We start from the raw sequence: 26,999 nt of genomic DNA on the forward strand, positions 1-26,999 counted from the left end.
GATAATAATATGGATACTCTCACAACATGGCCCATAATAACATAGATACTCTTAGAAAATGGACCATGATAACATCATAATCTCAGAATATTGCCCATACAAAAACACATTCTCAGAATATGGTCCACAGTAACATGAATAATCTCATAAATTGGTCATAATAACATGGATAATCTCATAAATTGGTCATAATAACATGGATAATCTCATAAATTGGTCATAATAACGGATAATCTCATAAATTGGTCATAATAACATGGGTAATCTCAGAAATGGCTGTCTTCCTGGAAGCTTTCTTAAATTTTCTTGCTATTCTCAGGTTGTCATACTTGTTTCATTACAACCCGCTTTATAAAGATGTAATAGTTTTAAGAACATTGATGTAGTGTATTGTTGTGTGTTGTCACCTTCAGGCGGAGACTCAGTATTCTTACCCAGAAAGGACGCAGGTAGGTTTTCACACATTAAGATGGAAAGGTGTTCTCATTGGCACACCTTATATGCTCACCTACAAAATGAGGACTTAATTCTGATACTTCTAATTCATATTTTCCATTACGTGTGTTTCTGGCTGGTATTTGTCTGTTTTCTTTGTTGCTTGGACATGCGTTAGAGAGAGAACATTTCATGCCAATACCATATCTTGAACATGAACTGTGTTGTTTGTACAGTGTATTATGGTTTTCATTTTAAAGAGGTTCATTACACTGTTTTCAGTTGAACAGGTTTAATCTTCATCACAAAAATCATGCAACTTGCTATCGCTGCGAGGACATGTGTTGGACCTATTTTTAACAGTTGCATCAATAATAACCACAATTTTTACATGAATTTCTTATACGGAAATAGTGTGGACCAATCTTAAAACTTGATTTCTGACCCAGAGAAGCAGTACATTGCATACTGGAGTCCTGTAACATGTTTGCCTAGGTTTTTGCCTTGTTTTTTAGGTGAGCATATGGGCCTATTGGTGTAGAATGACTTCATGGTTATAGCATACTCATTCTTTACCCAAGTAGATATCGAAATATTCTGAATAAAAGCACCCACTTCCTTTTTAAAATAAGTACTGCAGCCACCCTTGATGGTCAACTCAAATATTTAACATCTCAACAGCCACCTCCCATACTCAGCCAAATTTTTACCATCCTGTTGGTTGCTTATGACAGGTTGCACTGTATATTTGGGTGCACTATGAATAAGTTGCTGAGCTAAGGAACTTGTAAATTTACAAGAAATATGAGTTTGTGCTATAAAATGTTTCTACACCATGATTGAATTTGTGATACAAAAAGATAAAATAATTTTAACTAGTGTTTGCTGTGGGCAAGACTAAAAGCTCTAGGGAGCGATCATTTGCATGTAGATGTGTTTCTTTTTCATTACAGAGCTTGACATTGATGCATCTATATCATTTTAATTTGTTGAGTAGGGGTGTGTTAGATTGCATGAAGATCACTTGTGCCATTTTGAGCTCGTAAAATGAGAGTAATATATTAATACAAATTTTTTTATTATAATTTAAAGAAAATTATTTTTTTTTAAAATCATGAAATTTTTTAACACAGATCTCATATCAGTTGGCAAAGATTGGATTTTTAAACTGCTGATATTAAACATGGTTGTGGTGCCGGAGATCATTCTGGTCATTTTTTAAAATCTTAACTCCCATGTTTAATATATACATCTTCAAATAAAGGCACAAAAATAATGTGAATTTTCTACTGTCTGGAGTTAATCAAGGAAACTTGTCAATTTTTGTTTTGGTTTTTATTTATCCAAAAGATACAAAAGTCATGGATTTTTTTGTCACAAGTGGTGCTTTATTTTCATTTAATTTCCCTTACATTCAGCTAATGTACTTCTTTGCAGTTTTCATGATCAGTTATGAAAAGTTACATCACTTAGCCTGATGGCTAGTTCATGTTGGTAAGATGGGGCCAATGGTGATAGTTTACTGAAAAATCTGCCAACATGACACCAATGGTGATAGTTTAATGCAACATCTGCCAACATGACACCAATGGTGATAGTTTGATGCAACATCTGCCAACATGACACCAATGGTGATAGTTTACTGAAAAATCTGCCAACATGACACCAATGGTGATAGTCTAATGCAACATCTGCCAACATGACACCAATGGTGATAGTTTAATGCAACATCTGCCAACATGACACCAATGGTGATAGTTTAATGCAACATCTGCCAACATGACACCAATGGTGATAGTTTACTGCAACATCTGCCAACATGACACCAATGGTTATAGTTTACTACAACATCTGCCAACATGACCCAATGGTTATAGTTCACTGCATCATCTGCCAACATGACACCAATGGTGATAGTTTACTGCAACATCTGCCAACATGACACCAATGGTTATAGTTTACTACAACATCTGCCAACATGACACCAATGGTTATAGTTCACTGCATCATCTGCCAACATGACACCAATGGTGATAGTTTACTGCAACATCTGCCAACATGACACCAATGGTTATAATTTACTGCAACATCTGCCAACGTGACATTACAGTGTTCCTGGTCTTGATGCCTTTTGGGATTGTTTCACAAAATTCTGTAATTTTGAGATACAATAATAAATGAAGTGATTCACTTAAACATGTGGCCTAGTGCTTAGAGTGTCTGTTTCGGATGCGGAAGGTCATGGGTTTGATGCCAGGCCGAGTCATACCAAAGACTTATAAAAATGGTACTAACAGCTGCCTCACTATGTGCTCAGCATTAAGAGGTTAGTGTTAGGACTGGTCAGCCTGGTGTCAGGATAATGTGACTGGGTAGGACATGATGCTACATGTCTGCGGCATGATGCCTCAGTGCTAGACATCACTATAAACTGTCACACTGCAGACATCTTAGCGATATGTCTGATAGGTGATCAGCATTAAGAGGTTAGTGTTAGGACTGGTCAGCCTGGTGTCAGGATAATGTGACTGGGTGGGACATGATGCTACATGTCTGCGGCATGATGCCCTAGTGCTAGACATCACTATAAACTGTCACACTGCAGACATCGTAGTGATTTGTCTGAAAAATTGTTAAAGCTGCATTAAAAATTAAAATCACACACACACACACACACACACACACACACTTAAACGTGGCAGTATATTTATAGTTTATATATCCATTATAGTCACTGTTGCTAATGGACAGAGACACCAAATGTTTTCATGGCTTAGTTTAAGTTTTTGAATGTCTTGTTTTGAAGAAATTGTCTTTATTTTCAAATTCAGAGCATAATTCTTCAAAATTTTAAGAGCAAAGTTACATTTTGTCATTGAAACTAAATATTTGTTGTAAATTGTAATTCTGCATGGGGGCCTCGAGTGGCCGAGTGGTCTAAAGTGCTCTCTGTTATGAATCACTGCCATCTCACCTCTGTCTGCGTAGGTTTGAGTCTCAGATTCGGCCAATGTGGGTATGTGAGAAAGCTTGCCAGTAACTTCTCGAGGGTCAGTGGTTCTTTCCAGGGATTTCCCGGGTTCTTCCTCCACCATTAACACTGGCCGCCATGTATGGCCTATCATGTGCTGAAAAATGGCATTAAACCCTACAACAACAACAACAACAACAATAATTCTGCATGAGAAGATGGGTATTCATGGTTCCTATCTTTTGCTGCCTTAGTATACTTTGTTTTCCAAAATTTAATTATAGCTATTTGCATCATTCATTTCAGCAACATACAGTTTTGAGTTAATGCTTCCAACTTTTGCATAGCTTTTAAGGATTTGCAGTAGTGGAATGTATTTAGTGCATGATAAAACTTTTGACTGCCAGATTAATGTGTAGTATTTGATCTTGAATAGAGCTGAGTGTTTCTAAATTATTTCAGAAAAATTCTTACTGGGTATCTGAAATGAAATCTGTTAATACAGATAGACTAGCAATTGTGTAGTCTGAGTTTCCTTTGACCCTTGCCACCCCCTTTTTGATATTTGGAAATTTATGTTGGGATGTAGTCCGAGTTTCCTCTGACCCATGCCACCCCATTTTTGATATTTGGACATTTATGTTGGGGTCTAGTACACCCCAACATAAATGTCACCATATTTTCAATTAATGTCACTGTTAAAGTTTTTACTTTCTTGTTAAATACGAAAAAGACTGCTGCACCTAGCATATGGAATTGCAGGTTTTCCTTTCTTTTTACAACTGTTTCCTCCAAACCATGACCCTTTGTGCATTTTTTTGTTAGGAAATGATTATAGCTTTTCTGTAGTGGATGTCCATCCATGCCTATGCTGGTGCTAGCAGTGGCAAAATTTGCAATATGTGATACAAACTTGAGGATGGCAATGAAAATCCATTTAAAAAAAAGTGTATCTTGTAGTGAAAACATTCAGGGTTTGTCTTTGTTGACTGATTTGCACTGTAGAGTGTTTGATAGCCACTAGAATTAAAATTTTAAAGTTAATGCCTTACCTGCAGGAAGGAAAATGTAATTTATTTTGAGGTTTAATCACTACAAAAAGACTAATTTTGTGCAAATGTGCAGGTTATCATTTAATGAATGATTTATTAAATTGAAAAGAAAATTCAGTAATATGTATTATAATAAATGCTGGTAGATAATGATAACACTAAAGCTAAAAGAGAGCAAGATCTGGAACAGAAAATGCATTGTGCAGCTTATTTCAGGTTAACCAGATATTCAGACATGTTGGTGACTTGAGCACATGATAATATGTTTATTGCAGTTATGTAAGCATCTGAGGAAAGTAAAATACTGTAGTGGAGATGACAAAGTTAAGGTCGCAAAACTGTCAAAGCACGTAAGATACTGCAGTGGAGATGACAGAATTAATGTGGCAAAACTGTCAAAGCACGTAAGATACTGCAGTGGAGATGACAGAGTTAATGTGGCAAAACTGTCAAAGCAACAGTGATTATTTAACTTTTGTAGCACTATTAGTGCCTGGTGTACTACTATTTTCATTTCACTCTGTGAAATGTGTGTCCTTCAGATTTGGAGGCAGGTAGACATAATGTACCTTGCCCTAATGATCCTAGGTGTAACACAGAAAAGAAAGCCTCTTGGTTCATATTGAGTAAATCTTCATTATGATAACAATATTGATGAAATTGTGCAGTGTAACTCATTATGACATTGCAGCTCACATACACACTTAATAACATCATTTAATGCTATTTGAGACTTACACGTAAATGTAGCTAGTAGGTTGTTGGAGATTCTAGTTTCCCTTGCCTATCAGTATTTGTGTCCATTGGTTGTATATTGTATATTGTATCTCCAACAATACCAACAGAGATACAGATTTGGATGTTGTTGGAATGATTGTAGTACAGTCAAGCCTGGTTTCTCTGACTCAGACTACAATGATAGAAAATGTTGGATAAATGGGAATATCATATCAAAAGAATTTCCTTAAAATGAATTATATTAAACAGTCCACACTCATGACATCCTATGTAAGTTGTATAATGGCAAACACAGACAGAATGGCTTGAAGGGACATGAGATCCAGAATACATGGAGAGTGATGCAATGTGTTAGAATACTTTATGGTACAGAGTGATGTGGGTGTTGTGTGGGACAGAGATAAAAGTTTATAACTGGGGAAAGCTTGACAGAAAATGGTCAGTTTTTGTTGTGAGCACATTATTGTTAATTTGCATATGTTTTAAATGCTTTAGCGTTGATGGTTCCCTTCACAAATAAGCCAGCTAGGGAAATCTGTGTCATTTAAAAATCTTACTAACATAATAAATTTATCTTTTTTCACTCTGTACATATTTTTTGCATTGTTTTATCAAGTTTGTATGATGTATAAATAACTGCTTTTTATTTTCTATGACATTTTTTTCCTCCAGATTATCTGAATATAGTACTCCCTGGTCTATGAGATCCACAGAATCAGTGTCGTCCACAGTGGAGGCTGTCAGGTTGCTACGGAAATTGTACAAAGTTAAAACTCCAGAAGAAAGAGATGACCTTGTATTAAAGGTGCTTGTTCTCAGTATTGTTTTTGATGGTGCAATGACTAATCAGTACTGAATGTCATATTTATGTTTTATCACACCTTTTACATTTACATATAGACTTCTAATCATTAAAAAGTACTGGTACAGGCCCTGAAACAGGTAATTTTACCACTGAAATGAAAATGGAATGAAATTTTGCATGATGCTGTTGTTGTTTGGGGTTTATTGCCATTTTTTGTGCAGGATAGGCTATACATGACATCAGGGAAAATTGGTGGAGGAAGAACACCACAAAGGTGAGATGGCAGTGATTGGTAAAGGTGTGCACTTTAAACCACTTGGCTACCTGGTGCCCCAGCATGCAAACAGAGTGCAGAATGAAATAAATTAAAATGATAAATGCATTTGGAAGAAATGGAGAATGCAAATGTAAGATGCCAAACACAAAATGATGAATGTTAAAGAAAAGCAAAGGAAACATGATTGCATTACATGAATGGATTTAAATTTGATATTTTCAAAGCTGCTACTAAATTTTAATGGTGAATACCCATTTCTCAACATAACAGAGGATAATGTTGTTTATACTTGGCAGGTCAACATTTCACCCCTTGGTCAGCAAAGTAGTCCTTATGTTATTTTTTCCTTCTTTTTTGTACAAGTGCCATGGTAAGTATTACCCTCCCTTTTTTTGATGCCTGGTTATATTGTTCTCAGCAATTTTTCTCTTTCAGAATGCATAAATATGTTCAGTGTGGTGGGTATGTGTGGATACAAGAAAGCCCCATGGGACTCTCACCCCATTTTTGGACAAATGCATCATGGGACTTGGCAGAAAGTTGCCACAATTACCAAGGGAGGAAGAAAGCACCTGCATCCTCGTCTTCATCACAGGCTGAAGCAGTGATCTTTTAGCAACCAGACACTTTGTGTTTCTCAATGGTGTGGGGATGAATTTGGTTGATAGTGCCCACTTTTGCTAAGTTAATGTTAAATTTATATGGGGACAAGGAGTTTGGTCACTCACCCTTCTGGTGAAAGGGATCAGCTTTCCCAGATCCCTTTCTTATGTTTCCGTTTAGCCTGTTTGGTATTAGGGAACCCTGACTATCTAGTAGCGATTCTTCTAAAGCATAGTCCCCCAACAACAACATCATGGCTGTCACTGCCTTGGTTTTTAAGTATGTCAGATGTGACAGGTCATAGACCAGTTACCCCTATCCCCCTCCTCAATATGAGGAGTTCTGGGATGAAGCAAACCCTATTTCAGTGTCTTCCTCTCTGTATCAGGAATGACAATCCATCTTGCCTTGGTAGCAAGTTAGGGTGATGCCCAGTCCTTTTTGTTGGATGCAACAGGTCTATTTCTTTTAGGGTCCCATGATCCTTCCCACCTCTCTGGTTAGATGATACTGGAGGATGAAGTATGGTCTTTTATTAAAGCAGAAAGTGAGGTTTACCATTCTTTCCTCCAGAACTGCCCAAAGCATTCAAGGACTGAAAGTTTGGAGAGGCTTTCTGGGGCCCACTCACATGCAGCTCTTGTGTTGCTCCCAGTCTGCAAAGGTTGGGAAACTAGCACATTAAGTTGTCCCAGGGTGAAAAGGCCACCAGACACCAGAAAGCAAAAGGGGTGGTTTGTTCCCTCCCCTTCCTTCTACACATTGGCTGCTGGTGTCTGCCTCCAGTTATCAGGTTCATTCACCTGCTTGGCCCCATATGTCCCCCCACCTTGAACTCGGTTCTTTCCTATAAGGGAATTTCTGCTGGGACCTGGTTTATCTCACATTGAAATCCTTGAAAGCCATTGAACTAAAGGCTCAGGCCCTAGTGACAATAGCCTCTCATTTCAATCTCTTTGTGGCTGCCTCTTTCAGGTGTGCTTTACAGTTTCGTATTTTGCATAGGGTTAGAATTTTAAAGAAAAAGAATTTTCCTGTGTTATACTGGCTATTTAAAAAAGACCTTGTATATCTTAGGTATAGTTCAAAGAACCTTTAATTCCCTTTATTTTGGTATATGATTGATGGGTGTAATATGGGTTATTGAATATGCAGCTTGGCCTTACTCCAGATGTGCACCTTTCAAAAAAAGTGTTAGCTCCACTTGGTCATTTTCACTTCCTGAACTTCAGAGGTAAATTGTATAAAAAAGAGCAGAAATCTTTGTTTTACATTTTATATATTTGGTAATTCATTCATTGCACTTTCAGAAGCTGGTATTGTCTAGTGTGGCAAAATTCATTTTCCCTATTTTCTGGCTGCTATGAATAGTGTACTTTAGACTAATTCAGATTTTTTGAGCACAAGGGAACAGTCATTTTAGTTAGCAGTGTGCTTAGATCATGTAGTTTCCAAAAGTACAATATCCAAAGAAATGTATGCTATATTACATCAGAGTAGCACAGAGGTATACCAACATTCTCTCCACTGTGCATGTTTTAAATGCAAACAACTTCATTTTACATTCATCACTCTCTCCAAAGTACATAATAACTGGTGAGTGCCCCCTCAGTCTTTTGAAGGAGGGATCACTGGCTGCTTCTGCCCTCCAGTGCTTGCTGTAGGCTGTGGCTAAGACATATAGGGTTGTTCTGTTGAAGTCCATGGGGCACTCGCTGATGCTCCTTCATCTACACAAATATGCTGTCTTGGGGGCATGCACTGTCTTGCTGGACTACAGCAAGAACCTGGTATGGGTTGTACTGCTTGATATATACACATATTTTGAAATTTTCCTCCTCTCTGTAGTGTTACCAGATGTAAGGACCAGTAGCAGTGTTACCTGACTGCCAAGCCCATTGAAAGCATGCTCACCCTGTTTGACATATCTTCTTCAGAGTTGTTTTTGCAAGGTCAACTTCAACAGTTGCACAAGAGCCACAGTTCAAAGCTCCCTTCCACCCAACCTTTGGTAGACAAGGCATCTCTAGAGGTCAAGGGAAGTTTTCAGACTTACCCCACCCATCCTTAAGGAGGGAGACATTGAGCCCTAAGGATTTTCACCATTGCATGCCTTATGTTCCTTTTCCCAGCTTCCATTAGGTGCCTAACTAACTCCCTTTTCAGAGGCTTTTTTAGGCAACTTGAGTGATGTATGGGTTTTTCCACCTTAAAGGATGATGTCAGGAGGTGATGGATCTCCCAAACTCCTCATGGTTTTCTGTTATCACTATCTTGGAGATTATTGATCATGGTTTTATTGCCCAGAGCGATTAAACAATAAAATACATATTAAATTTAGTGATGGAGTAACAGAGATCTAAGCAGAAATTTAGAATAGAATAACATGAGCCCCATATGTAAAATAAAACAATTTAATCAATTTACATAAACAAAATTAAATTGAACATGACATTTGACTGATGCACTTTCTCTTGGAAATAGAGTTACAAACTTTATGCAAATTCAATTAGCTGTTCTGTTATACTGATAGAACAAATTTCATCTTATGATCGAGTGACTGATTGAACTCAAATTACCGGCATGTCAGCATATCCTGGTGCTTTCAGTCTTTTCTAACTCATTGTTGGTGATAGGTCTGTATTTCTTATTTTGTTTCCGTCTCTCTTTCTCTATTCTAGCCTCTTTGGGTCTTCAGCTGTGTTGGTTGTAGACTGTGCTCTCTTTCCACTGTGCAGTCAGGTATGGAGCTATTTTCCTTGGTGCTTTCCTGAGCCCTCACTCACTTATCATCAGAGAATTCCCTCTGTCTCTTCCCTGACTCTGTGTCTACCAAAGGTCCAGACCCCATTTCCCTTTGATGATTTATTTAAAAAGAGAAATTACTTAATAATTTTCCTCAGACTTTCATGCTTGGCAGAAAAACTTTGACTAATATTGTGAAGGAGATTATTTTAAAACCTTGTATTCTTTGTGGGACCCCCCCCACCAATTTGGCTTAGCCATTCAGGATTACTTCTCTAACTGCCCAAAACATTTGCACTCCCATTGAAGTCAGAATAATCCTCTCGAGACTGCCTTTATTAATAACTATTGTGGAGAGTATAATTTTATGACTCATGTTTCAGTTGGTCCAAGTCTTGCTAATTTCTCCCTGTTTTGTCTCTACTCTTGACATTTACTGCTATTGACTTTGTGTTAAGATTATCATCTTCCATGTCTCTGACCATTATCGAACAGACCCTAATTAAAATTCAATTCATGCCCCAAACAGAGAAGATTCCATCATTAACAGTCAACAGTTTATGGAGAGTTTAACCCATATGTCAAACTTAATGTTTATATGTCATGCTGACCACAACAGAAGATACTGTAAAATTATCAAAATTGTGTACCATTACAGATGGTTACCAGCAGCATTTCTGGAAACTTTGTACTCCATTGCGAATCCCCAGTTTGTTTCACCATTCTTAACTGGTTCATCAAAGGTAAGAGGTCCACACCATTGTATAGAAGGGTGCTGTTAAAAAGGCAGCAAATAACCAAAGGCTGGATTATTATTCTTTTTCGAGGTGATAAAAATGTGACCTGGTGGTGAATAAGTACTGGAGATCACCACAGAGGAGAGATCTGTTGTCTCAGCAAATGGGTATTTACCCCACACATCATTCCACAGATTCTCTCACAGTCACATTTGGCTCACCTCAGATGATTGATTCACTATGCCCAGTTTTCAAGTAAGGTTGCCAACTGTATTAATCAGGCTAGGAAGGAGTCTACTTTCATGTTTACACTGCATAGTGGAGGATCTGCTAGAATTGGTGTAGTTGTAAAATCATGTTGATTCTATCTACCCCTCTTTAGTTGCAGTGCAGATTTGTTTCTCTGCCATTTTGAGGACATAATATTCAGCATCTTTGGTTAAGGTTAGCCCTTTCTAATACTCTTTACATTCTGTATGGGTTCAACCATGATACAGGAAGGTCATTACCTTTCAGATTTCATTAGGTATTTTAAGCTTCAGAGACTAGTTTCTCACTCGTTAATGCTTAGAAGGAACCTTTGGTGTGTTCTTGGTGCATTATCTAATCCCCCTTATGGACCTTTGAGTAAAGCTTCCTTTGAGAACCTTACCCTTAGGACAGTTTTCCTGTTCTTGTTAGTGCCAGAAAAGAGGGGGAGTGAAATACATGCCTTGTCTGTGGAAAAGGGTTGGTTATGATTCAGTGGCATTGATAAATCAGTTTTTCTTCTTTTTGATATCTAGGTTTCTGGCTAAAAATCAGCTTCAGAAATCCCTGTTTCTATTGAGATCTGCAGTCTCAGTTGTAACTATGCTGGGCATGAGCAAGAAAGGCTACCTTGCCCAGTTAGGGCATTGAGGTCAAAAAGGAGTAGGTAATGTCGGAATTGTCCTTCTTTTCCGCTCGGGTGTTACTCTGATATTTTGAATTAGACGATGACCATGCTTGCCATCTTCTTGCAATTTCATGCTACCTTTTCATCCTTTTACCTTTGTTCCCTATTGCACCTGGACTGGTTGGTCTGGTGTAAGGATAATGTGCCTTGATGGGACATGATACTGCATGTTTGCGGCATGATGTCCCAGTGCTAGATAACACTGTAAATTGTCACACTGCAGACATAGTAGCGATATGACTGATCTTTTTTTAAAGCTACGTTAAAAATCCAAAACAAACAAACACACACCTTGGTGCACCAGAGTGACAGCATTTGGGTCCAGTTGTGACAGTAAAGTTAAGTGCATTTTTCTCATACCAGTTTTTGTTTTTGAGGTCATCAACCTCTCTCCTAGCTAGTAAATTCAGCAATGCAATTATAATAGTTAATGCATTACTTTTATTCGAATGTATTTGGGGGTAGTGGGTAAAACTGATTTTAAGTATGTAATATTTAAATGCTACTACTAGTGATTTCCTCAGCTGGGTTATATTTGTATGCCATCTGTGTCTAAGGAATCAGCTGGGTTATGTTTGTATGCCATCTGTGTCTAAGGAATCATCTGGGTTATGTTTGTATGCCATCTGTGTCTAAGGAATCAGCTGTGTTATATTTGTATGCCATCTGTGTCTAAGGAATCAGCTGGGTTATGTTTGTATGCCATCTGTGTCTAACGAATATGCTGTGTTATGTTTGCATGCCATCTGTGTCTAAGGAATCAGCTGGGTTATATTTGTATGCCATCTGTGTCTAAGGAATCAGCTGGGTTATGTTTGCATGCCATCTGTGTCTAAGGAATAAGCTGGGTTATATTTGTATGCCATCTGTGTCTAAGGAATCAGCTGGGTTATATTTGTATGCCATCTATGTCTAAGGAATCAGCTGGGTTATATTTGTATGCTATCTGTGTCTAAGGAATCAGCTGGGTTATATTTGTATGCCATCTGTGTCTAATGAATCAGCTGGGTTATATTTGTATGCCATCTGTGTCTAAAGAATCAGCTGGGTTATATTTGTATGCCATCTGTGTCTAAGGAATCAGCTGGGTTATATTTGTATGCCATCTGTGTCTAAGGAATCAGCTGGGTTATATTTGTATGCCATCTATGTCTAAGGAATCAGCTGGGTTATGTTTGTATGGTATCTGTGTCTAAGGAATAAGTTGGGTTATGTTTGCATGCCATCTGTGTCTAAGGAATCAGCTGGGTTATATTTGTATGCCATCTGTGTCTAAGGAATCAGCTGGGTTATATTTGTATGCCATCTATGTCTAAGGAATCAGCTGGGTTATATTTGTATGCCATCTGTGTCTAAGGAATCAGCTGGGTTATATTTGTATGCCATCTGTGTCTAAGGAATCAGCTGGGTTATATTTGTATGCCATCTGTGTCTAAGGAATCAGCTGGGTTATATTTGTATGCCATCTGTGTCTAAGGAATCAGCTGGTTTATGTTTGTATACCATCTGTGTCAAAGGAATCAGTTGTGTTATATTTGTATGCCATCTGTGTCTAAGGAGTCAGCTGGGTTATGTTTGTATGCCATCTGTGTCTAAGGAATCAGCTGTGTTATATTTGTATGCCATCTGTGTCTAAGGAATCAGCTGGGTTATATTTGGATGTCATCAGTGTCTAAGGAATCAGCTGGGTTATATTTGTATGCCATCTGTGTCTAAGGAATCAGCTGGGTTATGTTTGTATGCTATCTGTGTCTAAGGAATAAGCTGGGTTATGTTTGCATGCCATCTGTATCTAAGGAATCAGCTGGGTTATATTTGTATGCCATCTGTGTCTAAGGAATCAGCTGGGTTATGTTTGTATGCCATCTCTGTCTAATGAATCAGCTGGGTTATACTTGTATGCCATCTGTGTCTAAGGAATCAGCTGGTTTATGTTTGTATACCATCTGGGTCTAAGGAATCAGCTGTGTTATATTTGTATGCCATCTGTGTCTAAGGAATCAGCTGGGTTATGTTTGTATGCCATCTGTGTCTAAGGAATCAGCTGTGTTATATTTGTATGCCATCTGTGTCTAAGGAATCAGCTGGGTTATATTTGGATGTCATCAGTGTCTAAGGAATCAGCTGGGTTATATTTGTATGCCATCTGTGTCTAAGGAATCAGCTGGGTTATGTTTGTATGCTATCTGTGTCTAAGGAATAAGTTGGGTTATGTTCGCATGCCATCTGTGTCTAAGGAATGAGCTGGGTTATATTTGTATGCCATCTGTGTCTAAGGAATCAGCTGGGTTATGTTTGTATGCCATCTCTGTCTAATGAATCAGCTGGGTTATATTTGTATGCCATCTGTGTCTAAGGAATCAGCTGGGTTATATTTGTATGCCATCTGTGTCTAAGGAATGTGCTGGGTTATGTTTGTATGCTGTCTGTGTCTAAGGAATCAGCTGGTTTATATTTGTATGCCATCTGTGTCTAAGGAATCAGCTGGGTTAGATTTGTATGCCATCTGTGTCTAAGGAATCAGCTGGTTTATGTTTGTATGCCATCTGTGTCTAATGAATCAGCTGGTTTATGTTTGTATGCCATCTGTGTCTAATGAATCAGCTGGGTTATATTTGTATGCCATCTGTGTCTAAAGAATCAGCTGGGTTATATTTGTATGCCATCTTTGTCTAAGGAATCAGCTGGGTTATGTTCTTTTCAATCCCATGCCACCAATTACTAATAGGAGGAGGAAATATTTAGCTTGCACTGGGAACTGATCTCAGAAAAGTAAATTAATGCAATAGGTGTTGGTAAGTATTATAATATTAAAATTTGTTTTACCCCTGCCTGTACTTCATTTTTTTACCCCTTTTGCACTTGTGGTTAAAATTTGAATTGATTTTTAAAAAAATAATGTTTTCTTTTGCATTTATACATTTGCTATTTCATTAAAGCCTGCTTTTAATAATTTAAAATAATGTTGTAGTTAACATTATTTCACTCAAAAATAGAAAACTAGACTTGTCAAGTGTATTTGTTCAAGATGTGAAAAAGTGAAAAGAAACAATGGAAGCAATAAATGTAACATATGATTACTCCTCTGAGACCAAAAATAAAACATTATGAGTTGTCATGAAATACAAATGGAGCACAAACAGAATGGACAAAAAATGCAAATGAAATGTAGATTTGTTCAATACTTTTAGGGTTTCTAGCTTCCTAGCTTTACATCTATCCATTTTGCATTTTTAATTGTTTAGAGAGAAGGGAAATGTTAAATTTACATGAATAATAATATATACCATTGGTTGAATCTAAATATTTTCTATATTGTTAATGGTGTACTTAGAAACTTGACATGTTTGTGCAGATTGTATACTGCTTTTTGTAATGTGATATTGCCATTAGACAGGAAAGGCTAAATATATTGTAGTGGTTGGTGGTATGTTATGATGTTGTTGTTGTTGTTGTTGTAGGGTTTAACGCCATTTTTCAGCACAAGATAGACTATACATGGCGGCCAGTATAATTGGTGGAGGAAGAACCCTGTAAAACCCCGGGAAGAACCACCTACCCACGAGAAGCTACTGGCAGGCTTTCTCACATACCAACGTTAGCCGAGGCTGAGACTCGAACTCACGCAGACAGAGGTGAGTTGGCAGTGATCCGTAACGGTGAGCGCTTTAGACCACTCGGCCACTCGGGGCCCCGGTGGCATGTTATGAACTGGCCCTTTCAGTGTGACAGAAATGTAACCACATAATTTAAGTTATTTTTTCGGAAAATTTGAATTTTGTTATTTTTTAACAATCAATCCTTTGACTACTATTCTTGTTGAACAAAAGTATTGAAATGAAGAAAGTTCATCACCATAAGGTTGAAGAATTGAGCCTGCCCTATTGTTCGAAAGCAAAACATAAATAAAACATTTTGTGTTATGCCATCACTTCTCTTGGAGTTTATGCATCATACTTTACAAGTACTTTATGAAAAATTTCAATATATTAGAAGCTATACAAAAATGAGTAGTAATTAACATGTATGAAAATTATGTTTTCAGGCCAAATGTTTTCGGAGATGGTTGACAAATGTACGGCAGATGAGAAGGCATCAGGTGCTTGTATTTGAGCCACTACCTCCCACTATCAGTTATGGAGTTAGCTTAAAAAAGTGAGTGTCTTGGGCTTTAGAACTGAATTAGATATTAAAATATTCAAATAAGGATACACTTTTGCAAATATTCAAATTCAAATATTTATTGTATCAGTTATATGTCTGTGTCCACTTTAATGTACCTTGAGAGACCCTTCTAAATGTATAGTCAATGATCATACTATGTACATGTGGAGTAAGTGTAGTCCCACTAAGTTGGCAACTTTATAATAGCCATGGACATATGGTGTAATTGTAGTTCCACTAAGCTAGCAACCTAATAATAGCAATGGACATATGGAGTAAGTGTAGCCCCACTAAGTTGGCTACCTGATAATAGCCATGGACATGAACAAGGCCGTGCTCTGTGGGAACACTTTGAATTGTGTTCTCAGGAAACAGAAAAAATGACAATGCAATCTGTGTCAATCAACTGCAGTGATGGCTGCCCATGACATACTATTGCCATTGCAAGCACTGACATCTTCGGAGAAAATCATAATTTCATTTGTTGTTTGAAAGTTTAAAAGTTATTCATTTAATTTAGCTTCATGAGAAATTTACTGTTATGGATTTGTTTCCAAAACTTTGTATCTTTTTATTTGTTACTTTTTGAGAATTAACATGACAGTTTTTAATTATGACAATATTAACACAAAATTTTGAATTAATTAAGACTGTAATGGTTACAGACACCTGATGATCTTTTAGGATCATTGCAGACTCACAAAAGTTCATCCACCCACCACAGAAATTCTCAGCCATGAGTATGTACTCCACTCGGTTTTTAATCTGACATCATTTGGCAGTTATGACAGAAATATTGCAAATAGCATAGTGTTAAACACAATTGTCCATGAATTTTCTGGTCATAAAATTGTATGGAAATGTAGACAAGTGCATACTCAAATTGACATGTTTATGTGAAAGTGGGAACAAACTTAGACAGGCAGTGCTGATAGGAAAATAGTTTTGAGAATACCCTCAAATAGATCTCACATTCACTTTCTGGTCTCATTGACTGACATTGATTATGCAGATACAGCAATGGCAGCATGTTTAGGAATAAATGAGTCTTTATTTCAGTACCCCCCCCCAATCGTTTAGCTGTGGTTTTTTTTATGTCATCTACTCTGTAGAACAGTTATCTAGTAGTTCAGCAACGTGAAGAGAGTATGAAGCTATACATGTGTCAGAGGGGTCACAGTTGGTCAAAATTCTGGTTTGTTGCTTCAGATCAAACTGAAATCAGCATAAATGACGGTTGTTGTTGTTGTAGGGTTTAACGCCATTTTTCAGCACACAATAGGCTATACATGGCAGCCAGTAGTAATGGTGGAGGAAGAACCCGGGAAAACCCCAGAAAGAACCACCGACCCATGAGAAGCTACTGGCAAGCTTTTTCACATACCCACATTGGCTGAATCCAAGACTCGAACCCACGCAGACAGAGGTGAGATGGCAGTGATCTGTAATGGAGAACGCTTTAGACCACTCGGCCACTCGGGGCCCCCCAAATGATGGTAAATATTTCATGATATAAAAGTGAATATTTGAATACAGGCTATATTCAGATAGTAAAATCATGTAGTATAGTCATGTAGTAAAATCAGGTTGTCATTTCAGCACAGACTGCTATAACTGATCTCATGCTCTTTGAAACCTAGAATGCTAGGAATAGAATTTCATGACCCAATTTATCTACAGATTATAGACTAAGTGGGAGATAAACGTATTCTCAAAGCTATTTATAACAACATATACTGAAAGGGCCATATGCATTTACTTTAACGTTTCACAATAAGTGTATTCTTGTTGATAATCTTTTCCCTATAATATTTACAAAACCTCAGATTCTTTATTCTATTCAGTAAAGCTAATCTCCTACTTCTATAAACGGTATAATGTTTGTCCCCTTTGTCTGGTCATTGGTGAAATATTCTGTATGATTATTTTACAAGCTATTTTCATATAAATTGTGCAGAAATGCTTATATGACCTGGTTAATTATTAAAACAATGAAGTGAGGGCATTATGTCCAGCCTGCAATTGAAACATTGCTGTAAAATGTGTGATGGTGTAGTGCATGATATTTTTGGTGGAGGTGTTAAAATAACACGTTCTTTCATTCAACATCTGATTCTGCTTACTCAGCACAATGAAATCTTGAATTTACAAAGTTTAATATCAGACATTGATTGCCCATTGCAGTTAGAATTTCTAAGAAAATGACCCGATTGCTGTAACACTTATTGATAACCTTGCTCATGACAACAAAATATTCTGGTCTGAAAGATTGTACATGAAGCAGATTTTGTAGAGAATGCTAATGTTTGAATACTTTTTTCAGGGCAGAAATTTTCTACAGGACTTGGACCCTACATCAGTATTTTGGGCACTGGAAAATGCAAGCAAGCCAGTTGAAGCACTGCAAAGCAGCCCAAGCACTTCACCAACATCATCTGCTTCGAAAGGGAATGAATGCTTTCAAGTGGGCCATTAATCGCTCCAAACTCCACCAGGCCATAGTCCAGGATAAGGTGAATGGTATCATGCTGGCAGTAAGCTTTAGAAAGGTAATAGTGCAAAATGGTAGGATGGCATTTCTAGTTTTATTATATGTATGTTGCATAATAAATTCTATTGGAAATGGGGAAGGATACAAATAGTTTTGTATGTATTGTCAATCAAATCACAGTTGTAGGAAATTTGAACATTTCCATGGATTTGAAGTGTGTGTCACTTATGTTCAAGAAGTAATAAAAGCTGAGATTGTTGTTTACTCTTGTCTTCTGTCTATAAGACAATCTCTGATGTCCATGCAATGTCTTATTCGCTGTAAATTTATGTTAATGAATATAATTTGCATAATTTTTTTACCTGTGTAAGCATGATACGGCCTTGGTATAACTTTTCTAGTGGTGATGGTGGTATCGACAATTTAAATTTTGGGTTCATGTTTTTTTATCGGCATGGGGGAAGCCAACACGGCACGGACCAGACACCAGGTTCTGCACTACATTTGATAGGTTGTCATTAGACTTCTTCAAGCGTGTTCATGATTCTTAACATATGCCTCTTTGTCGCAATCAACCATGCTCTTTTTGTCATCTGTGATTGTCTGTGATAAGATTTTCCAATTTTTTCAACAAAAATACATCATGAATGAGCCATTGTAAAAGTTATTATACATTAGCAGATGTGACTTGTTATCAATCGATAAATGACTAGCTGGAAGAGAAAAATTTGTCTGATTGGCTCTATCAGTCAGAACGATGGGTCATGTTGGGTCAGCCTTCATATAAAATTTTATTCAGACTGACAATGATTGGTCAAGTAACTTTATGCATGAGGAAATATTTCTGTATTCAGCAACAGGTGAAATTATGGTGTAGGAGATTTTCACTCATGGCTTGCAACAGTGTAGTGCATGTGCTGAAAGGTCAGGCATCAAGGTCATAGGTGGCCTCCTTCTGATATATAATGAGACAATGAGGTTCTTTTTTTCTGAAGACTGTAAGGTGTTTAAACCATTTATATTAATTTTGTTTCTAATAGGAGGTCTGTGCCATTTACCACACAGTACATATACATGATTCTCTCAGAGATATCAACCATCCCAGAATTGATGAAATTATTAAAACAAATTTCATTAAAATATCCACATTCTAAATAATATTCATAAGAATTTGGTCAATTAAATGTTGAGGGTAAAATTTAAACAAGGGTTCTCTATGTTGATACACATAGTAAGAAAGTACTTCAGCACTGTTACGATAGACTGGTACATGAAATATGGTTTCTTCATGTTCAAAACATGAATTAAGTAACAATTAAACCAATAACCAAAACCAGTCCTGTAAATTGGTGAATAAATGGCAGCAGAGTCAAAACAATGAAGCAGATTATTTGTGAGAGAAAAAACTAATGTCTGATTTTTATTTTTTGGGCCAAAACTGTTCAAAGATTTGAAGATTCTAGAATTGGAGGAAAGGATATACCAATGATTTTCACTGAACATTAACTGTTACTGAATGTATACTGGCTATTTATGCTCACAGGATGGAATATGATTGGATAGATGCTTGATTCATTTGACAAATGTATTGTTCCATTGGACAGTCAGCCTAGATTCCAAACATTGTTGCTAAGATTCATGATTGTGGCCACTCTAGTGGCTTGAGTGGTTAGAATGCAGGAGGTTGCACGTTTGAATCCCAGCCAAGTAATACCAAAGACTTATAAAAATGGTACTCACATCTGCCTCCCTTGGCGCTCAGCATTTAAAGGTTAGTGTTAGGACTGGTCGGCCTGGTGTCAGGATAATGTGACTAGGTGGGACATGATGTCACATGTCTGTGGCATGATGCCCCAGTGCTAGATTTCACTATAAACTGCCATACTGTAGACATCATGTTGATAAAACTCAGATTATTAAAGCTACATTAACAATTTTAAAAAACACAAACACAACACACATGATTCCTGTTATGCATGCTAATATTCCAGACATTGGTGCTAAGATTCCTGATATGCATGCTAATATCCCAGACATTGGTGTTAAGATTCCTGATATGCATGCTAATATTCCAGACATTGGTGTTAAGATTCCTGATATGTGTGCTAATATTCCAGACATTGGTGCTAAGATTACTGATACACATGCTAATATTCCAGACATTGGTGTTAAGATTCCTGATATGCGTACTAATATTCCAGACATTGGTGCTAAGATTCCTGATTCACATGCTAATATTCCAGACATTGGTGCTAAGATTCCTGATATGCATGCTAATATTCCAGACATTGGTGTTAAGATTCCTGATATGCATGCTAATATTCCAGACATTGGTGCTAAGATTCCTGTTATGCATGCTAATATTCCAGACATTGGTGCTAAGATTCCTGATACACATGCTAATATTCCAGACATTGGTGTTAAGATTCCTGATATGCGTACTAATATTCCAGATTTTGGTGCTAAGATTCCTGATTCACATGCTAATATTCCAGACATTGGTGTTAAGATTCCTGATATGCGTGCTAATATTCCAGACATTGGTGCTAAGATTCCTGATATGTATGCACATGGGTTCGCATCTCTGTTTTCTGTATTAGTTTTGTTTGTATCAGAAAAATAAAGATTTAAATATAGGCAACCATTTTTGTTAGCTGCCAACTTAGGTAATGCAAAGAATCAGCAAGTAAGTATACATGATGTGGCAAGTGATGCAATCCTTCTAATTGTATTTTTAGCTCTTTTGGTAATACACCTGAAAAGCTTGTGACTTGGCCTGCTGTCTTTTTTTTATTAGCCCAAGTTTTTTATCACTACTACTAAATTACTTGGAGGATTACCATAGAACTTTATACACACATTCATCTCATGGTTGTTGTTGTTGTTATGCAGTTTAACGCCATTTTTCAGCACACGATAGGCTATACATGGCAGCCAGTATTAATGGTGGAGGAAGAACCCGGGAAAATCCCGGAAAGAACCACCGACCCAGGAGAAGCAACTGACAAGCTTTCTCACATACCCACATTGGCTGAATCTGAGACTCAAACCAACGCAGACAGAGGTGAGATGGCAGTGATTCGTAACGGAGATCACTTTAGACCACTCGGCCACATTCATCTCAAGGTCTATTTGATTCTAAATTAAACTTTATACACACATACATCCCATGGCCTTGTTCCTAAATGAAATTTTATGCACACATTCATCCTACAGTTTGCTTTGATCCTGAATGGAACTTTACACACACTTTCATCTCATGGTCTATTTGATCCTAAATGAAACTTTATACATTCATCCCATCGTCTAGCCTCTATAGCAGCCATTCTGAAATTCCTTCTAATGCTACTCCTAAGGAATGGATGGTCATATTAACATCGAGTTTCATCTAAAGACTTCTTATCATCTCTTGTTGATCCTAAATCTGATATTCAGTATAGTCACAACAGCAGCCATTTTGAAAATCTTGTAATTGCTACTTCGAAACAGAATCATATTGAATGTGGTTTTCACCAGAATTTTTATGCTGTCAGTATGGTCATAAATTAAAATGTTGCTGATCCAACCACCATTAAAAAATCTTGTATTCACATCTTCCTTGATGCATGGTTATATTTGCACTGGGTTTTCACCAGAGACTTCTTGTGATGTCTAGTTTATATTAGCACTGGGTTTTCACCAGAAACTTCTTGTGATGTCTAGGTCATATTGGCACTGGGTTTTCACCAGAGACTAATTGTGATGTCTGGGTCATATTGGCACTGGGTTTTCACCAGAGACTTCTTGTGATGTCTAGGTCATATTGGTACTGGGTTTTCACCAGAGACTTCTTGTGATGTCTAGGTCATATTGGCACTGGGTTTTCACCAGAGACTTCTTGTGATGTCTAGGTCATATTGGCACTGGGTTTTCACCAGAGACTTATTGTTATATCTAGCTGGTCCTAAAGAAAATGGTATCAGTCTGATATCTAGTATAGTCATAATTGCAGCCATCTTGAAAATCTAATTATTGCTTTTTCTCCTAAATGGAAAGTCACATGGGATTTTAACTAGATGACTTATTATAATGTCTAGTTGGTCCTAATTGACAATGATGCAGGGTTCTCACCAAAGTATATCTTTTGATATCTAGCTGGCTCTAAATGAACGTGATGCCAATCCACTATGGCTGCCACAGTGATCATCTTGAAAATCGTGTTATCTCTGCTCACAATTGGATGGATGTTATTTATGAAATGGGTTTTTTACCAAAGGACTTCCAATGATGTCTAGTTGGTCCAGACATGAAAATGGTGCCAATCTTATGCCCATATGGCTGTCACAGTGGCTTGTTTGAAAGTCTTGCTCAAAAATATCAAAGATGGTTTCAGCATTCAGCAATTGACAAGAAGAAAGAGTCCTATATTGAATTCCAAGAGACTGTTTTTGGACAGTAGTATCAAGGAACTTTAGTTTTACTTAATGAACATGGAGTCTCTTTGGTCATGTTTGGTGGCATGTAAGTGGCACATATTCACAATGCTTCTGCTACTCTGTGGTATTAATTGTGAATACTTGTGGCACAGATTTGCTGGTATTCTGAAAGTTTTTACCATTTCTGATGTATTTAATTAAACTATTAAATACATGACTTATTTGTTACAAACAATGTCTTTCAGATGATCAGTGTGAAAAGAAATCTAAATAATGTGTGTATATATATATATATATATATATATATATATATATATATATATATATATATATATATATATATATATATATTTTTTTTTTTTTATACACAGAAGGTGTTAACAAGAACTATTGAATTGATCTGACCTTCTAGTTGATCCTAGTGGGCAGCATCATAAAAAGCTTTATGAGGAATATAGTGGCAGTATAGTCTAGTAGCACATTAGTGTCAAGATAAAGATTTTTAATTAAATGTATTTTTTTTCAAACTTTATATCATATAAAAAATAATTTTATTTTCAAGCAATTTTTGGTAATGATGTGGATGCAGAAGAACTTTTAAAATATTTGGCATTTCCTTTGTCCTGCTTCGGTGACCCCTATAATTAGTACATTAATTTCAGTGGAGATCCAGGGCTGCAGCCAATCGACATCAGAGGCTTCAGGCTGCATTCACAAGATGGCGACAATTTACTAAAGAGGCCCAGAGGTAGGGAAAGTCTATTGTAATACATTATTTGTGAAACATGCTAGGTTTGCGGATATCAGAGGCATATTAGATGGGGTCCTATTGCTTATTCAATAACGTTTGATTAGAGATAAGCAGTATATGGCACAAAATTTATGTGCATGAAATTTTTGTAATTGTATCAGCTTCCCTATATTAAAAAAGCTGGTTTGTTAAATCTAACAATGGTATAAATTGTGTTCATTGGGATTATTTCCGAAAGAGAATGTACTGAATTTAGTGATTCAGAAAGATTTAATGATATTTAAATGTTCTTATTTACTATGTTTTCTTATTTTCCATTTGTTACATGGAAAATTAGTAACTCCTGAATTCATTTGGTCACATGTGAGATGCATGGTCTAATGGGGTTCTAATGCAGGTTCAAATATCTTACCCTTTTGCTTTTATTTTATATACCTTTTACAGAATGTTAACACCTTTTATATTTTATCTTGCTATACTTCATTTTTACATTTATTTGGAAGGATTTATCCTCCTAAACCTGTTGTGCAATTGCTCATTTTTATATTTTTCAAACTTTACCTTTAGTTGGCATCATTTAGCCCATATTGTGCTGCTGTGCCATAAAACACTATTGCATTCATATTAATCTGGTGCTAGTCTGATACCAGGACCTTATTCCTATCATACCTAATTTGTGTCAAAAGAAGGTCAGTAGGCAAGAATGTATCCATGTTCATATGTCTGTGAAAACACCCAAGCAACTCATTGATGTCACTGTTGAATACAGTTTAAATAATTTCAAAATTTGCAGATTTTATAAGAAGAAATTTAAGGCTTGAAAGTTATTTTGGAGCTTTCATGAAGTTATGATCACAGTGCCTGACATGTGCATATACCTCAGCCTCTAACATTATTCATGGAATTTGCACATGAGCAACTGCATTTGTTACCTCTGAAGAAAAAAACCCCAAACAAAACAACCACTTATCCCTCCGTCAGTAATTTGAATGGCTTGATGTTAGACCATTAGACTTTATCAGTGTCTAAGACTGTACAAAAGAAGAGACATGAAGCTTATAGTGGAAGAACATGTGCTGGTGTATGGACATTACATGTATGCCCTCAGAGTGTGCTGGCTCATACAATTTACTAAAGCCTCAGTATTTGTTCAGACAAAAGGTACAATTTATTATAAAATAAACAATTCTGATATTAGGTATATGTGAAATGAATAGAGTATAGGTGACTGAATGATATAATTTAAAAATATTTCACCAAATTTTTGTTGCTTATCAACAATCATGCAGTAAAGAAACTGCAATGGTGTATAAAAATCAGAATTTATTATTTTGATTTCTTGGGAATTTTTTTGCCAAACTGTAACTGGGAGTCTTGTCTTTCTTCATTATACCAAAAAGATAAAGTTCTAGATCTGTTTAAAATGAACTTTTCAAGGACATAATCTTGTTACAGGTACTTGGCACATGGAATTGTAGGACCATAAGATATGCTGTATGAATAAACTTAATCTCAAATTGTTTTGAAAATTTATTCTGTGTTTTCTTAAGTCTGTTTGAATGATTTTCTCTTTTAGATTTAAATGTATATTTCTCCCCAAGTAAGTAGCTTATAGGAAGGTAATTAACTTGTTGGTTATTTTCTTTGAAGTGGTTGCTATAAACAGAATTCTGCATGTGGTTTATATTTCAACAGTAAGTGTTTTCATTTACAGGTATCAAACTTGATAATAAAAATTATTAAAATTTTTATCAAATTTATATTTGATTTTTAAATATTAAACTTCTTTCTCTGAGTCTAATATTCCTCTTCTATTGCACTGTTTTTGCTAATTTAGAAATTTTTACATAATTTGCAACTAATTTTTTTCCATATCTTTCTGATGGTAGTTTATCCATTTTAGATTGTGAATTCACCTGTCATTTATTATTTTCATTGCCTTTTGGTGATATTTTGCCCATGCTGTGATAAGCAGAGACATCTTTTGCCTTCTTTTGCCTTGTTTCCCAAAAAATAACAAATTTATATGAGGTTCAAATAGCACAAATTCCTTGAAACATTTTTGTCTTTCATTGTAATGTACAGTGTATTGTTTGCTTATAAGTTGGGTCCAGCTGCAAACAATATAGAACAAATTTGCATAATGCACTGGCAGATCTGGGTCTGTACTGTTTATTCTGTTAGTCCTAACAATCTGCATGCAGCGTGCAGATGGATCCAACTTGTAAGTAATATGGTATTCAGTATTTCTCTATGGATAAGTATCAGTATCTGTTATCAAAATAAAGAAATTAGAGTTACCTATTAACAGACGTTGCAAAGGAAACATTCTTTCCAAATTTTACAATGCAACCATGAGTGTGGAATTAAAAGGTTCCTTTATTTTTTTTTGAAAGATAGTATCTGTTAGGCAAACTTAGAATGACCTGTTCAGTTTTTTTATAATGACTGTATCATGGTCCATTATCTACAATAGATTTAAACAAGATTTTGTATGATCTTCAAAATCAAGTACCCCCACATTGGTAGTATCCCATTATTTCCAAATCAAGTACCCCACATTAGTAGTAGTATCATATATTTCCAAATCAAGTACTCCATATTAGTAGTATCCCATGTTTTCAAATCATGTGCCCCACATTAGTATCCCAAATTTCCAAATCAAGTACCTTACATTAGGAGTCTCATTATTTCCAAACCAGGTAACCCCACATTAGTAGTATCTTATATTTCCAAATCATTAGATTGAAACAAGATTTTGTATGATCTTCAAAATCAAGTACCCCCACATTAGTAGTATCCTATTATTTCCAAATCAGGTACTCCACATTAATAGTATCCCATTATTTCCAAATCAGGTACTCCAGATTAATAGTAACCCATTGTTTCTAAATCAAGTACCCCACATTAATAGTATCCCATTATTTTCAAATCAAGTACTCCACATTCATCGTATCCCTTTATTTCCAAATCAATTATTCCACATTAATAGTATTCCATTATTTCCAAATCAGGTACTCACAGTAATAATATCCCATTATTTCCAAATCAAGTAATCCACATTAAGTGTATCCCATTATTTCCAAATCAGGTACTCCACATTAATAGTATCCCATTTTTTCCAAATGTGGAACTCCACATTAATAATATCCCATTATTTCCACATCTAACAGACCCTGATTTGCATACAATCAGCCTTAATAAGTTGCATTATTTTGACCTTCACTCTGCTATTCGTATACTTGATTATGATTTTACAGCAGTGTTAATTTACATGTAAAGTAGTTGTTTACATTGTTATGTAATATTTTGTCTTCCATTTTCAAAGGTCTTTAAACATAATCAAAAGGTAAAGAGGTTATGGTGTGCACTGGTTGATGAGTGAATTTTTAACCTGTGTGGAACGCTTACTTATTATATTGATATAATATTATGTAAGTAGTCACTATTCTGGGTGTACGTTGGTCCTCACAATGAGTTTTGGCTTTCACTTAGTGTGTAGTTTGAAACCAACCTTGGGTCTTGGTCCTTTTGTGGAATAGCTTGGTCCTCCCACAGTGGTTCCTGGTCATCACAATGTTAAGGTTGTAGCCCTTTTATTGGTTAGAGGTCTTTGTAGTTCATATTGGCCCTTGTCTTGGCATAGATCCTAATTACTAGACTGGGTCAGAATACTTCTTTGATCTTGGTTAATATACCTGGCTTAGGAACGTCAAAACCTTTTGAGTACAAATCTTTAGCTCAAGCACTAAATACATAAACTTTATTGAAAGCTAGCAAGCTAATAAAGGAACACAGTGTTAAGAGGATTTTTGAGTTTTTTGTATCATTATTTTCTATTCTGATCAGAGTTACAGAATTGTGAAAATCAGACATCA

General features: G+C 36.3%; 1 protein-coding gene across 1 annotated transcript in view; it reads left to right on the plus strand.

Moving 5' to 3' along the window:
• Window positions 1-26,999, plus strand: part of LOC149781771 (uncharacterized) — a 211,428-nt gene that overhangs the window by 62,424 nt on the left and 122,005 nt on the right. The window contains exons 5-8 of the mRNA XM_089935925.1: window positions 5,869-6,001; window positions 15,346-15,455; window positions 17,788-18,013; window positions 23,033-23,118. Coding sequence (XP_089792051.1) covers window positions 5,869-6,001; window positions 15,346-15,455; window positions 17,788-18,013; window positions 23,033-23,118 — 555 coding nt within the window. The remainder of the gene's footprint in view (window positions 1-5,868; window positions 6,002-15,345; window positions 15,456-17,787; window positions 18,014-23,032; window positions 23,119-26,999) is intronic.

Source organism: Sinohyriopsis cumingii, chromosome 15 (assembly GCF_028554795.1).
Source record: "Sinohyriopsis cumingii isolate HCF-2022 chromosome 15, ASM2855479v2, whole genome shotgun sequence".
Classification (NCBI taxonomy): Eukaryota; Metazoa; Mollusca; class Bivalvia; order Unionida; family Unionidae; genus Sinohyriopsis; species Sinohyriopsis cumingii.